The sequence below is a fragment of the Lacerta agilis genome, chromosome 8 (assembly GCF_009819535.1).
Source record: "Lacerta agilis isolate rLacAgi1 chromosome 8, rLacAgi1.pri, whole genome shotgun sequence".
In the NCBI taxonomy this organism is placed as follows: Eukaryota; Metazoa; Chordata; class Lepidosauria; order Squamata; family Lacertidae; genus Lacerta; species Lacerta agilis.
The window spans coordinates 16,359,604-16,374,758 of NC_046319.1; the positions used below are offsets into that span (position 1 = coordinate 16,359,604).

A 15,155-nucleotide genomic window follows, 5' to 3' on the forward strand; every position below is an offset into this window, starting at 1 on the left:
AAGCTCGCTCATCATTTTTAGTTCCCCACAGTGCTCCTGAATGATGCTACGGAGCAATCTAATCTCCCCAGTGAGCAAAATTGATACTTTCCATCCTGCCCCAAGGCTGTAAAAACCAGTTTGCCAAGTCACCTGAGGCTAGTGAGATCAAACGTCCAGGGCAACGGCGGGGCGGAAGCAGGACATTGGTGAGCAACCCGTGGCCTGTCTGATGTTGATGGGCTGCAACTCCCATCAGCCTCAGCCAGCACAAGCAGTCGATCAGGGGTGATGGGAGTTGCAACCCACCAATAACGCGAAGGCCGCAAATTCACCGCTTCCGTTTTAGAACACGGATGAGGAAGCTGTGGCCTTGCGGACATTGTTCACATCATCCTTGACTATTTATTGGATGATGGGAGCTGAGGTCCAGCAAGGTCCGAAATATCTACAAGTTCTCGATCCCTACTTTAAAAAGAAATAGGTTTCTCTCTCCAAGCAATTTCATTCCAGGCTGTAAACATGGGCTAGTTACTCGTAGGGCTGTGTATATCCTCTTTGGAAGTTTTTTTGGGGGGAAGGGGATGTAGGGGGAAAGCCATTTGGTTGTGGGATGGCGACCATGGGGAGATGCAGCGATCAATGCAAAGCTGTGTAAGGTGACCAGAGACATTGGGTCAAACTGCTCCCGTTCTGGATGGACCCGATTCAGCCACCAGCCACCTCTGTCCCTTCGGCTTCGTCTGCGGCACGTAATCTCGACCCTCCCTCTGGACTTGAAAGGAACCAGCGTTCTCAGATGATGTCCGTGGTGGTTTTGAGGGCTATCTGTAGGAGTGGCTGAAGTACAGGCTGCGGCGGTTGAGTTTCTCCGGGTTGTTGGATGCCATGTGAGAAAACTCGCGGAAGATGTCGAGATAGGTGGCATCTCCTGTAGAAGACAGACATAGATACCAAGGATGAGCTGGCTACCCTTTCTCTTCAGTGAAATCAGCGTTAACAGGGAGACAGGAAAAGATACAGACAACGCTGACTTCCGCACATTTAAGGCACATGGCTTCCTCCAAAGAATCCTGTGAACCAGGGCTTGTTTTTTCCATATTCTAAGAGAACGAGGGAGGCGCTCATGGCGAGTTCTGACACCTCTTTTTCTAGAAAAATAGCACTTCTGGGAACTACAGCTTACCCGCCACAGAGCTACCATTCCCAGCTCCCTCAAACTACAGCTCCCTTTGAGGGAAGCCATGTGTCCTTAATGTGCTTTCTCTAAAGGCTTATTGGCCCAGCAATTTTCTAAACGTTTCTTCCATTACATTAAAAAAGAAAGAAAAAGAAAACGGCAAGCATTTTACACATTTTACAAGTGGGAATGGCAACAAAGTGTTGTGGCACATTAGAATGCTGCTGTTCAGGGTTCAAGACCACCAGCCATGCCCCTTTCGGGATATTCCATTCCGTTCCGTTTTCAGCTTTTCCTCCAATTGTTGGATACAATTGCTCAGTACTCACTGAGGTATTTGGGGGCTCCTCCCCCCCCCCGGGGTGGGAGCAGCTAAGCTGTAGCCCTCCAGAGATGTTGTTGAACTAAAACTCCCCTCTTCCTTGAACTTGCTGTCTGCAGCCAATGGGCGTTGTAGTTTCAGCAGCATCAGGAGGGCCACAGGTTAACCACCTTTTCCTTAGGGCTGGGTTAGAGAACCTCAGGCACAGCAAGCAAATGCAGCCCCTCAGACATCTCCATCTGGCCCTTGGAACTCCTCAGAGGCCACACTCCTCACTGTTCCTGCTTCACACTGCAAATACAGTCGTACTTTGCTTTTCAAACGCCTTGGGAGTCAAACGTTTTGGCTCCTGAAAACCAAGAAGTGATCATTCCAGTTTTCAAGCGCTTTTTGGAACCCGACTGGCTTCCGATTGGCTGCAGGAGCTCCCTGCAGCCAATCAGAAGCTGCGCCTTGGCTCCTGAATGTTTTGGAAGTCGAATGGACTTCTGGAATGGATTCCGTTCGACTTCCAAGGTACGTCTGTATTGATGTCCAGCTGGTGTGTGTATATAATGCCTCTTGCTTGTCTGGATGGAGAATAAAAAGTGTTGTGTTCGTGCTTGTAGAAACAAGTCTGAAGTACAGAGGTAACCTTTAGCTGTGCTGATCAACCCACTTTTGTCTCTGGCCCCTCCCACCACTGGCATGTGGCCCTCGAAAGATTGCCCAGAAGGGAATGTGGCTAATAATAATTATTTTATTATTCGTACCCTGCCCATCTGACTGGATCGCTCCAGCCACTCTGGGTGGCTTCCATCATATTCTAAAACATCAAACATTGAAAAACTTCCCAATACAGTCCCCCCACCCCTGACCTAGGGGTCCGTGCAATTGCACCGATACTTTACTTGTGGGTGGTACATAAGCAACGCCACTCAGCCCTGAACATTGGAAATAGACGGAATAATACAATGTAAATATGATGGCTGCAGATTTCCAAATAATTATGAGGTGGCTATTTTGCAGTGGGGGGGCCTCCATTCCTGGCCCCGATCTGCATCGGTGGAGCATGCATGAGCTCACTCCGCCCTGCCCCATTACACCCTGTTCTGCCCTGCCCCTTCTGCCCCCCTTCTGCCCTCTTCCAGGTCCAAAATGACCCACACATCAGTTGGACATGTACAAGATGGTCGCCACCTGTATTAAAAACAAAGGATACTACTGGTACAAAGGGGGGAAATGACAGTACATTGTCCATGGGAGGTGCATACATGATACTTATATACATGCAAAATAAATAAATAAATGCATGGAATATACCAGGATGCAGACAAAAAAAAAAATAAAGAAAAAAAAATCAGTTTCAGGATCTGTCATGCTGCACGTACACCCTTAAGGACATTCCTGTATTTCTGGCCAGAAGCTTAGTGAACATTTAAATGGTAATTATGGGTGTGCATTTGCTCTAGAATGAAAGGGGGTAAATTGAAACGAATATTACTCTGTGCCTTTCTTTTTACTACCACTTAAGAGGACAAGTCTGTCTGTCTGTCTGTCTGTCTGTCTGTCTGTCTGTCTCTCTCTCTCTCTCCATTTGATACAAATCATATATTCATTTGGGATTCATTTGGAGCCCTGATGGCTTTATGCTCCCCTTGTGGCCAGGACTTCTTTCATTTCCTTTTATTTTATTTGCAATTTTGCCTGATGCATGCATTTTTGCAAGCCAATTTCCTGAATATGATTCGTTTTTTATATATCATCTTCACAAATGTGTGCGTTTTCACATGCACACCCCCCAAAAAATATATACACATTTTTGTACACATCATTTGGCTGCCAAACTGCACCAGAAAATTCAGAGAACTGTGGGAACGTCAAAGGATAGCTGTGCTTTGCTTTGCATTTTGCTCTGCGAAGTGTGAATTGGGTCAGAAGATCAGATTACCCCTTGGTCTTCTTGATGGTGTACATGAGTGAGCTGTCACATCACATGTGCGGTAAGGTACACGGACCGCACCACTGGAGCAGGTCAAAAGTCATCTATACCAGTGTTTCCATTAGTGGACAGACAGGGGCCTCTGCTTGTATGTTGTATTGGTTAGCGTGTCAGACTAAAACCCTGGAGACCAGGGTTTAAATCTTCATGAAGTTCCACCAAGTGACCTTGGGCCAGTCACTATATATCGGCCTGCCTACCTCACAAGGCTGTTGTGAGGTTAAACCGAGGAGCGGGGTAGAAGTGTGCATGCCACCTTGAGCACCTTGGAGGAAATGTGGGGTATAAATGGGATAAAAGAAGCCAATAAAATCAGAGTATAAAATTTGGGGGAAGTGCAGATTTCATTTTTTTTAATAAGAATTTATTGGTATTTCAACAGATTTCAAAGGACAGCTGTGTTCTGGCTTGTGTGTTGGGTGGCATGAGTTAGGTAGGTTTGCCCTGAAATCTGAATTGAACCAAAGCTGACCCCTGCAATCTCTACCTGCATTAGAAACTGTGCATGGTTATCCTACATGTGATCCAGCTGTGCACTGATTTAGAGCATCTTCTGGAGCATCTTCTTAGATTCTGGCCTAGCCTAGGGTACCCTTTGGGGGCAGCCTGAAGAGCAGCCAGCCCAAGCCGGGAAAAGAGGAGCCTCTTTTCCCAGCTCGGGCTGGCAGCAGCCGCAGTGTACACAGCAGCCTGAACCCAAGCCCAAGCCCGCCCCCAAACCCAGACATTTCCTTCAAAATGCAAAAATCTGCCCAGATGTGCATGTTGGCCCCCCAAAAGAGGACATGTCCGGGTTTTCCTGGATGTATGGCAAGCCTATCAGTGTTGTTCTCCGGCCAAAAGTTGCCTACCTCCCAAAACTTCCTACCATTCAATAAGCGGAGAGTGGCAAGCAGCAGGAGAAAATGGAGGCTTTAGCTTGGGAAGCGATGGAGGGTTTTGTTTTGTTTTGTTTCCTCACGTTCTGATCCTCTCAGGGCTACTGAGCACACAACTGATCACCCAGCGGATAAACCTGGTATGTACTTTTCAAAGATTCTTCCAGGGTGTTATTTTCAGCAAGCTGCCAGCCTTTGACCCAGTGTCCTCTTTTCTAGGAAACTGCTTGGAAGAGCACAGGGAGGGAGATCTTCTGGCGACAGAAACTGAGTCAAAGAGCCAGCCCAAACGTGCAGAGAGCTGGAAGCTGCTGGTTTACGCAGGTCACATCCAGGCTCCTCTCCAAACTATAGGCCAACATTTACCAACTGGTCAATTTTCTGTGCTGTGGTTGTATAACCCAAGTTTAAAGTGTCAACCGTTAGGTATCTCTCTCTTCCTCCCTGGAGTTGGGAGCTCTGGAATATTCACATCCCTGATGACCAAGGACCAAAGACACCTGAATTCCTATAGGCTCGGGTGTCTTGGGATCATTACATTTCCCAGGGCCCCTGGCTCCAGAAATGCTTTTTCCCAGGAATGCAATCCAAGCTGGAGAAGAATTGTGTCAGATGTGTAACTTGCTAAGAAGCCAGTCATTAGGCTTCTCTCCCTCCCTCCCTGATGTTGGAATCACTGCAATATTCATATCCCAGCTGCCAGAGAATCTGAGGCATGTGGTTCCCCCCCCCCGAATATCTGAGTTTCTATGGGCTCAGGTTCCATGGGAACATTATGTTTCCCAGGGCCCCTGGCTCCTGCAATGCTATTTCTCAGCAATGCAATCTGAGCCAGAGAAGAACTGTGCCGGATTCAGCATATCAGTAAGCATTACGAATGCACTGAAGTTGTACTCTGAACCTGGTAATTATGAGTACCTACAGCATCATTACTTTGCTTCTGCCAAAACCAAAACTGTAAGCTCTGTGATGCAAGAGCCTGCCTTGTTACCTTGCAAAGCACTTTGTATCTTGATCGTACCCTACAAAGACATCAATTGGATAATAAATAAGTAATACATGCACACATTTGACTTGGCTATCTATAGCCAAGAATTTTCCCTTGCCAAGTTCAAGCACAACTGTGCAAAAATTCTGGTGGACAGCCGGTATCAGCCCAACAAGAACAACTGGTAGGAATTGGCAAAACTATCCTTTTGGGTTTCTCTCTGTGTCTCATGTTTCCAAGTTCAGTTATTCATATTTCTACATTGGTGTGTCATTACAAAATGTCTTCATGGAAATTTGTCAGCATTTTTGTGCGAACATCTCCTAATACACATATTTTTGTGTGTGCAATTTTGCAAAACACACATTTTTGCAAAACAGCTTCCTCTAATGTGATGCACTTTCATGAACTGTTTTTACTAATACTGTATATATGGTTTTTTCAATGCACACTTTACCTTAGTATATGTCTTTGTGTAAGAAGAGTTTGGATTTGATAGCGCGCTTTTCACTACCCGAAGGAGTCTCAAAGCGGCTAACATTCTCCTCTCCCTTCCTCCCCCACAACAAACACTCTGTGAGGTGAGTGGGGCTGAGAGACTTCAAAGAAGTGTGACTAGCCCAAGGTCACCCAGCAGCTGCATGTGGAGGAGCGGAGATGCGAACCCGGTTCCCCAGATTACGAGTCTACCGCTCTTAACCACTACACCACACTGGCTCTCAGTGCACAGTACTTGGCTGAAGAACTACATTGCAAAATTCAGAGACAAGCAAATTTTGAAGGATGGTTCTGTTCCGGTTCACATATTCTTTGTGAAAGTGCATATCAAGTGTGCTGACCTTCAGATGCAAAATGAATCAGATTTCTTCCCCCATCCCCATTGAACAGTTACAGCCAGGTTTTGGACAGCCCCTGTACTCTATGGTGACTTAGAATTAATGGAACTGCAGAAGGAGTGAACTGCAGTTGTTATGCCACTAGGTTGACGCAAGCAGACAAATCTAGTCTCTGATCTAAGCCCCTGAACACATGATTTGGGTTCCTAAACCTGAACACTGGGAGCCAACATGACATGAGGAGGAGCTGTAGCTCAGTGGCAGAAGGTGCAGAAGCTCAGCTTTGCATGCAGAAAGTCCCAACTTTGATCCCTTGTAACTCCAGGTAGGGCTGTGAATGTTCTGTGTCCGAAACCCTGGTGAGCTGCTGCCATTCAGCAAGATGGGTTGGTGGTCTGAATCGCAGTATAAGGCAGCTTCCTATGACCCCATGTCTCAAGGGATGGGCAGTTGTTCATTGGCAGCACATCTGCTTTGCATGCAGGAAGTCTCAGGTTTAATCCCTGGCATCTCCTGGCGGGGCTGGGAATGCCCTCTGCCTCAAAGTCCAATAAACTGCTGCTGATCAAGTGTAGAATAGGGACAGCCAAGGCCTACAAACCACATCAGCCCCAGTCACTATTCGTTGCCCTGCTCACATTCTTAGCTTGTCAATAGGCTCCTTAAACTGAAAAGTCCAGAAGTGGACATCTATTCTGACCAAACAGGATGATTTAATTACTTCTTATGATATGGACATGGTGGGTGATAGTGAACTAAGTTTTACTCACAGAAGACCCATTGAAATTAATTGACGTAATTTAGTTGTCTTCTTCATCAATTTCTGTGGATCTACTCTGAGTAAGACTTAGTTGCTACCCACCTCGGAGAACACTCATTGAAATGAGTGTCCATGACTTCAGTCCATTAATTTGAATGGGTCTTCTCTGAATAGGACATAGTTGGCTGTAACTCTATACCAGGCATAGGCAAACTCGGCCCTCCAGATGTTTTTGGGACTACAACTCCCATCGCCCCTAGCTAACAGGACCGGTGGTCAGGGATGATGGGAGTTGTAGTCCCAAAACATCTGGAGGGCCGAGTTTGCCTATGCCTGCTCTATACTTTGGTTGATGCGGAGTAGCGTCAACAATTGTGACTGATGTCTAATGTGTGGTCTACTAAAAACCACTAGATCAGGGATGAGGAACCTGTGGCCTTCCACTTGTTCTCCTAGCCCCGCATCACCGCTGACCGTTGGCTATGCTGCCTCGGTTGATGGGAGCTGTAGTCCAAAATATTTAGAGAACAGATGGGGAACAATTGCCCTCTGGGTGTCGTGGAAATACAACACCCATCACCCTTGACTCTTGGCCATGCTGGCTGGGGCATTGGGGCAAGTCCAGCAATGTTTGCAGGGCTACTGGTTCTCCGTCCCTGGCTTAAATAACTTCCACATGAGCTGCTGCGAAGCCAGGCATCGTTCGTCCTATATTTGTGCATCTGATTCCCCCCCCTCCGTAAATGCAGAACTTTACCCATTTATCCATAATGGAAACTAATTTCGTTATGTGTTAGCTCAGTTCTCCATCCTGTTGGGATAATCTGTAGCTCAGCGGTACAGCATCTTGTTTCGCATGCAGAAGAACCCAGGTTCAACTCCCAATGGCATCTTCAATTAGGGCGGGGACTGTTCCTTGCCTGACACCCTGGGGAGCCATTGCTAGTCAGTGTAGGCAGAACAACGATCTGATTCAGTATAACTCAACACTAATGGGGCTAATTCAAGGGGGTAATCTTTACCACCCCACTTAAAGAGTAGCAAGGGGTTCTGTATGTGTGTGAATATAGTGCCCTAGATTTTGGCAGGGGTAGGGGTGGTGCCCCCAAAGCTCATAGAGTTAATATAGAAAACAGAAGCAAGACAACATAAATAACAAGAGGCGAAGGAAGAAGAGGTAAAAGATTTTACTCTAGATTTTTATTAACAGTGTTTCAAGAGACAGGAGAAGGAAGGGGGGGAGGGGGTCAATAAGACACCAGAGCAGCAGAATTTCTGTGGGGTATTCTCAGTTGTGCGTGCGTGTATGTGTTGATGTTGTTGTTGTTTTTTCTTTCCTGGTTAAAACCATATAAAGATAAATAACATACAGAAGTGTTTGGATTTTTCCATAGGTAGACTCAGTCGAGGCCGAGCAGGCAAAAGTGAGAAAAAACAGGAAGAGGTTTTTTTTTTTAATTAAAAAACAAACAAACAAGCCAGTGTTACAAAGATTGTACTGAAAAGCAAGTTGAAGTGATCAGAGGAATGGTTAATGTGCTGGAACGTTATTTACAGAGAGTGTTTCATGTCCTAGATGACTACTTCCTCTCCCCCCCCCATCATTTCCTGTTGATATTAGAGCCTCAACTAGCAATGTCAAGCTGTTCTCAGCAAAACCATGTGGTAGTGTTCCTCCTGGACTATACCACTTTAAGGCAGGGCCCGGGGGGGGGGAGAGAGAAAAACATTTTGAATGTTCCCCATATAGCCTCTCCCATGCGCAAAGAACAGATAAATAAACAGTCCATCAGGATAGAGTGTGACCTCCCCCAGCCCCCCGCACGCCATAGTTCTCCAAATGCAATACAGAGTGAAAGGTTTTGCAGATCTCATCTCCCACCCGCATCTCTGAAATGGTGAGATCCAAGAAGGATGCCATCACGTGATTTTGCTGATCACACGGCTCAGACCTGGCACAGCAAAGCAACAGCGGCGTCAACCTTCTCCAATGCTGTTTAAATAGGAAGTGATTAAAGTCCCAGATGTCTTGATTTCAATATGGGTCCTAATTTTATAATACAAAAGTTTCTTCTGAAGGAAGGAGGGGGTCCAGCATTGCACAGAAGCATCCTGTGTGCTTTCTGGGTGTATATGGAGTCCTAGAAAGACCAGGGTCATATAAGGTCAACAGGTGGGGGTCTGCGCTGGAGGGGTGTGTGTGTCTCCTAACAATTCTCAGCATCCTTAACCAACTACAGTTCCCAGGATTCTTGTGGGCATATGCAATATGCCCATGGCTTTGCAGCTTCCAGTGATTGGCAGTTTGCATTGTGAAGGTGAACATTCTGGGCTGCGCTCTCTTTCACAACTTGCCTTTATACTAGGGGGAATTGACGTGGCGCTGAGCTTTCTAACCTTCTAATTCTTCCATTGCTAGTGGTTGTCAAAGTGCACCCCCATGTGGTAAACACACGTATTTCGAGCGCAGAAAATAACGTTCGCCGGAACATTCCGGTAGTTGGAGTTACTCCACTGGGAGCTACGGTGGACCTCTTACACCCTAAAAGGGCTCTTATGGCTCAATGCTCATCAGTACATCACATTCCTAAGGAAACAGCACTCAGTACCCGGTATTTTACGTTCTCGTCCAATATTTTTGTTTCTCCTTTCCCTGCAATGCTCCACAAATCTTTTCCCCAGCTCACAGCACACACCTTTTCCCCAGCTACTCCAAACACTTCTGCACGCCATCCACTAAACGCCAAGCCACACGCGTTTGCCATGAGTGTTCGCCAGCAAGGACGTCTCCAGATGTGGTGGACTACCACTCTCATCAGCCCCCACCTATCATGGCTAGGGGTCAAGGATGGGAGCTGTAGTCCACATCTGGAGGATACATTGGCAGCTGCCAAGCTAAGCAATTGCTACCCATAAATCCAATTTGCCTTTGGACGGCAGCAACAATGCTCCATTTTCGTCTCTTTTCCCTGCCCACTCTTCTTCGCAATTCTTGTCTTCCACCTTTATATCAACTACTCGTCTCATTTTCCCAATGAGTCAGCCCTCTAATAGTAAACCCAGGTGGCAAATGCCGACACCAGGAAAGCAACATATAGAAATGTGTACCATGCTGTAACAGTCACGTGACAGACTGCAAAGAATCCTGGGAGTTGTAGTTCTCTAAGGAAGGGAAGGCCTCTAATGGAGAAACCTTAGCATCCTCCCCTAAAGCTCGCTTCTGGGGATGGGTGGCTTCTCTCTCTTTCTCATTTTCCCAATCTTAAATTCAGTTTGCTCATCAGTTTGCATTATTATTATTTTTTTTTTAAAAAAAAAATAACCCTCCTGAAAATTTGCCAGCATTTTATTGCAAATTTCTCCTGACATACACATTTTCCGTATGTGTTTTTTCCTAATATATAATGCATTTTTGTATTTTATTTTGGCTGATGCATTTTTAGCACACTTTCTCCTAATAGTCACATTTTTTTCATTGGAGAACAGCACCACAAGATTCAGAGAAGTGTGAATTGCAAAGGATAGCTGTGTTTCGGTTTACCCTTTGTTTCGGTATGTGTGAATTAGGGAGTTTCATAATTTCTCCCTCACCTCTACTCACTTCCCAGGAGCCTTTGCAGGAAGCCAGGACCATTAAAGAGGAATTAAATTGATGCAATATTGCAGTGCTGATGCACTCTCTGCCTTATTTCCACCCTCTCCCAGGGAACAATAGTCAGTTGGGGAGGGAATATGGCTGTGAAGGAGAGTTTTGCTTTGAGTGGGAAGGGGTGCTACTTTCTTCACAAAGGCAACTTTGCAGTTGCAACTGGATTTTTGTAATCCAGTGTGCGATTCAACACTTTGAAAGAGTGGGGAGAGAAGGAGATCTGACACATTTCAAATAGGGTTATAGAGAAGACAATAAAAATATTTCCATATTGGAAGGGAAAGGCCATACAAGCCAAACCTTGCAATGTTATAACTAGTTCTTTGTTGCAAAGTAACCTGGAATTATGTACATTTTTCCCCCTAACGTCCCTCTCTCTCAGTTCCAAACACACACATCCTGTCCATGCTGTTCCAGAATCCCCATCAACCAATGGAAGAAATTTGTGAAAGTTCAATGTTCATCCTATTGAAAGCATATAAGAGGGCTGGATTCAGACTAAACGAGTTGAGCTCAGATGCCACTGAAATCAAATGGGGCAACTTAGCTGTAATGACTCAAGCCCCATTGCTTTCAATGAGAACAAAGTTCAACTAACTTACAACTACAATCCTATCCATGCTTACGCAGAAGTAGGGCCCACTATGTTAAATGGAGCTTACTCCCAGGCAAGCCGGTCTAGGATTGCAACCTTTGTCCAGATCCAGCCCAAAAACTTGCTTTAGGTGTGTTCGAAAACTATCAGGTTTCTGATGCTTTGTGAGCTATCTTCCAAAAACGAAGCAAAGAGGGTCGATAGAAAGCGATCTGAGCAGGGGGTGCGGAGAGGCAAATTTGCTGGATTTTCTTTTTTAAAAAAACAACAACTCTCTAGCAACTGTACAAAAGAAACGAAAAATCTGACGTTGAAATACAGCCGAACTGTATTGAATGAAGGTTGGGGGTGGGGGGTGGGGGGAGAAAGTAATTGCACACGCCCTTGGGGGCTTCCTCAGTAATAAATTAAATACTTAAACAATGTCACCCATTTTTAAAAAGACAGCACAGTATTCCATAACAAAAAGAACATTAACATCATTATTTTTTTTAAAAAAAGAACCCAATACTGCTAAGTAGGAAAAGTGCACATAGCTGATTTTATACATTGAATCTTAAATGTAGGTACTAATGCATCATAAATAGATAAAACACCTTGTCAGACATGCAACCCCCTTTGCAAGCCCCTACGACCGCCACTACCCCAGGATTTAAAACTGTGGCTTTCTTGTCTGCACCATCCCTGTACACTTTCCACATTTAAAAAATATGACAGCGGCCTAGAGGGCTGGTGGCGAGGAGAGGGGGGGGAACTGTACTCCACTGATCTTCAACGGGTGGGTTGGGGAGCCTCCATGGGGTCATGGTGTTCTGCAGCTAAGGAGGGGTGAATTTGTCACTTTCGGTTTCTCTCCATTTCCCAAGCTTTCAGTTACATTCTCCACATTTCCACATCAGTTTGCAACTAAAGAAAACGGTCCTCGTGAAAATCTATCATTATTTCAGTGCAATTTTTCAGTGTGAAAAATTGTAGGTGTACTAATGCATTCCAAATAGATAAAACGCCATCTCGCCTAATATACACCTTTTTGCAAAGCAATTTTCCCAAAAAGAATGCATTTTTTTTTTTGGTAAGTTGTCACTAATATGTGCATTATTAAGCACCCTTAAGTACTGTATATGCTTTTTTTTGGGGGGGGGGGAAGAGTACACATTACATGGTTGGAGAACTGCATTGCAAAAGCACATGGCTGCATTTCAGTTTGCATATTGTTTTGGAAAGCAGGGGAATCAGGTAGGACTGACTTCAAACGCAAGCAAAATAAAATTTCCCTCCCGTCCCAAGTTGCCACAACAAGTACCACCTCCATACAAATATATGGTTATATAAGAAATGATTTCCCCAAATGCATGTTTGGCGTAAAGGCAGGTCTGAAAAGTTCTGATGACAGCTGACATACACCTTTCCTGGTGCAGTTCATGCAATCATGAAATTAATCAACACAAACAGATGTTTCTGGGGGGACTTTCAGTGTGGTTCGCTCCCTGAAGAAGTAGAGATGGCCACCAGCCTGGATGACTTAGACAAATTATTTTGAACTACTGTAATGTCCACAGCGTTCTTTTAGTTTCTGATCTAATAGTTGGGGGCAGCAGTGTGGTAGCGTTGTAGATAAAGACCTAAGAAGGCCAGGGGCCCATCTGATCCAGCATCCTGTTCTCACAGTGGCCACCCAGATGCCTCTGAGAAGCCACCAAGCAGGACCTGAGTGCAACAAAGCTTTCCCCACCTAAGATTCCAGCAACCGGCGTTATACACAGGTATACTGCCTTCAACAATGGAGGTTCAACATAGCCATTATAGCTAGTAGCCAGTGATAGCCGTACCTTCCAAGAATCTGTCTTTGAAAGCCATCCACGTTGGTGGTCAGCATCGTCGGATGGTATAATACAAATTTTGGGTTTGACTCCCTGCTCCAGCTGTGAAGCTCAGGGGCGAAACTCTTGTGGCCGGCTGTACGTTATCTTGGCTCCCTCGCAGGGTAGTGGGGGGGGGGTGAGGATAAGAACAGGATGACTCATTCAATCCCAAGGTATGCAGATGGGATCCAAAAATGAATGGCTGATAATGCTCAAGGCATGTTGGCTTCCTTGCTTCTACCAAAATACGGAAGAGAAGGATGGAATTTGCTATTCCTTTAAGAGGAGTGAGGGAATCATAGAACCGTAGAAATGTAGAGCTGTAAGGAACCTCACTCCTCTTAAAGGAATAGCAAATTCCATCCGTCAGGGATGGAGTGACCATCCGTCAGGGATTCTTTCGATATGATTCCTACATTGCAGGGGCTGGACTAGAACCTGACGGATGGTCACTCAACTCCTGTTTGCATACCTCCAAGGAATGAGCCTGCCACCTTCTGAGGGAGCCAATTCCACTGTTGAACAGCTCTTTCTGCCAGAAATGAGAATGACTCATTTCTACTGGGGGAGGAATGGGTAAGAAAATGAGAAGAATGGGCTCCCTAATTGCCATGTGCCCGTTACTATAGGTTTTACTCAGAGAAGAGCATTGCAAGCACAGCATCTGAGTCAATATTGTGGGATGCGTGATTCAGCAGAGGGAGCTGGCTTGAGGAGGAGGAGGAGGGTGGGGAAAGAGAAAAAGAGAGAGTATTTGATGTGTTCTTCGTCACATCAGTCACCAGGGGTTGCGTCACGGCAGAGAGAGGCAGCTAAGCAGATTAACTGCATCATCCAGGCTGTCCTGAGGTCACAGAAGGTGAGGCAAAAGGCAGGAGAACCGTGGGGCTGACCTGGGCAGGAATGTTGTGCCGAGGTCTGGGGCATGAGGAAGAGGGTGGGGCTTCTGGGAGAGTCACATGGCTGTCAGAGAGGAAGGGCTGCAGCTCAGCGTCAATGCATCCGGCTACATTATTCTTATGTTCCCCTGTCCTGGGGAAAGGCTATGGCTCAGTCGAAGAGAATCTGCCGTGTGTGCACGAGGTCCCAGGTTCAATTCCTGCCATCTGCAGGTAAAGGAGGAGTGAAGGGCGAGAAGTGAAGTTACAGGGAACCAGGCAGAGGGCCTTCTCGATAGGGGCGCCTGCCCTGTGGAACACCCTCCCATCAGATGTCAAACAGATAAACAACTGCACAACTTTCCAAACACACCTGAAGGCAGTCCTGTATTGGGAAATTTTTAATATTTGGCGTTATGCTGTGTTTTTATTATGCTGGAGGCCGCCCAGAGTGGTTGGGGGAACCCAGTCAGATGGGCGGGGTATAAATAAATTATTTTCATTATTATTTAAGGTGAAAGGGAGCCCTTTCTGAAATCCTAGAGAGTCTTTGCCAGTCTGATGCAGTACAAAGCAGCTTCCTAGGTTAGGCTGCAGGGGCCAGAACCGCAGAGAGCAATTAGCAACCAGGAACCCTTCTGGCTTTAGGGCTTGTGTGAGAGGATTTGGGTGCAAGCTTGGTGTTTGAACATCAGCCCTTGTGACTGGAAGGCAACAGAAGATCTCTGGAATGGCCAGGCCTGGTGGAAAAACTGGGAACACGTACTTGCCCTCCCTGATTTTTTAAAGCCCTAATGAAAAATTGCCAGCCTTTAAGAGTGATTTTCTCCTAAAACACACATCCTTGCATGCAGTTCCACCTCATGTATGCACTGTGGGAAACTGCCCTGCCAAATTTGTAGAAGTGCAAATTTCAAAGCACGGCTGTGTTTTCGGTTCAAATTTAGGTAGAGTCCGCCTTTCAGCACAAAGTCCATTTGAATTTCTCTCCCCTCACTCCAAGCTTCAAGCTCACACTTTCGCCTCCCCTGCCCCAAACCTTCCCAAAAACTCTCGAGTGAGAATTGCATGCATCTGTAGCCTTTTGCACCACCCCAAGAGACTGGTATCTCAGAGGAGATCATTGGGAAAGTGTTAGCACATGCAAAATCATCTGCCTCGGCTCCTTAAGCAGGTGTATATGAGGTTGGCAGGCAGGAGGGCAATCTAGGCAGGAGACGGGAAGGGAGATGTATCTGATGCACCAG

At 46.0% G+C, this 15,155-nt stretch overlaps 1 protein-coding gene across 4 annotated transcripts in view; it reads right to left on the reverse strand.

Annotated features, from left to right (window-relative positions):
- Window positions 1-712: 712 nt before the first annotated feature.
- Window positions 713-15,155, reverse strand: part of ACAP3 (ArfGAP with coiled-coil, ankyrin repeat and PH domains 3) — a 135,589-nt gene continuing 121,146 nt past the window's right edge. For 3 of the 4 annotated variants that reach the window (XM_033156309.1, XM_033156310.1, XM_033156312.1), the window contains exon 26: window positions 713-910. In XM_033156309.1, the coding sequence (XP_033012200.1) occupies window positions 804-910 (107 nt within the window). In that variant the 3' untranslated portion in view covers window positions 713-803. The remainder of the gene's footprint in view (window positions 911-15,155) is intronic. The other variant, XM_033156314.1, reaches the window with a different exon arrangement.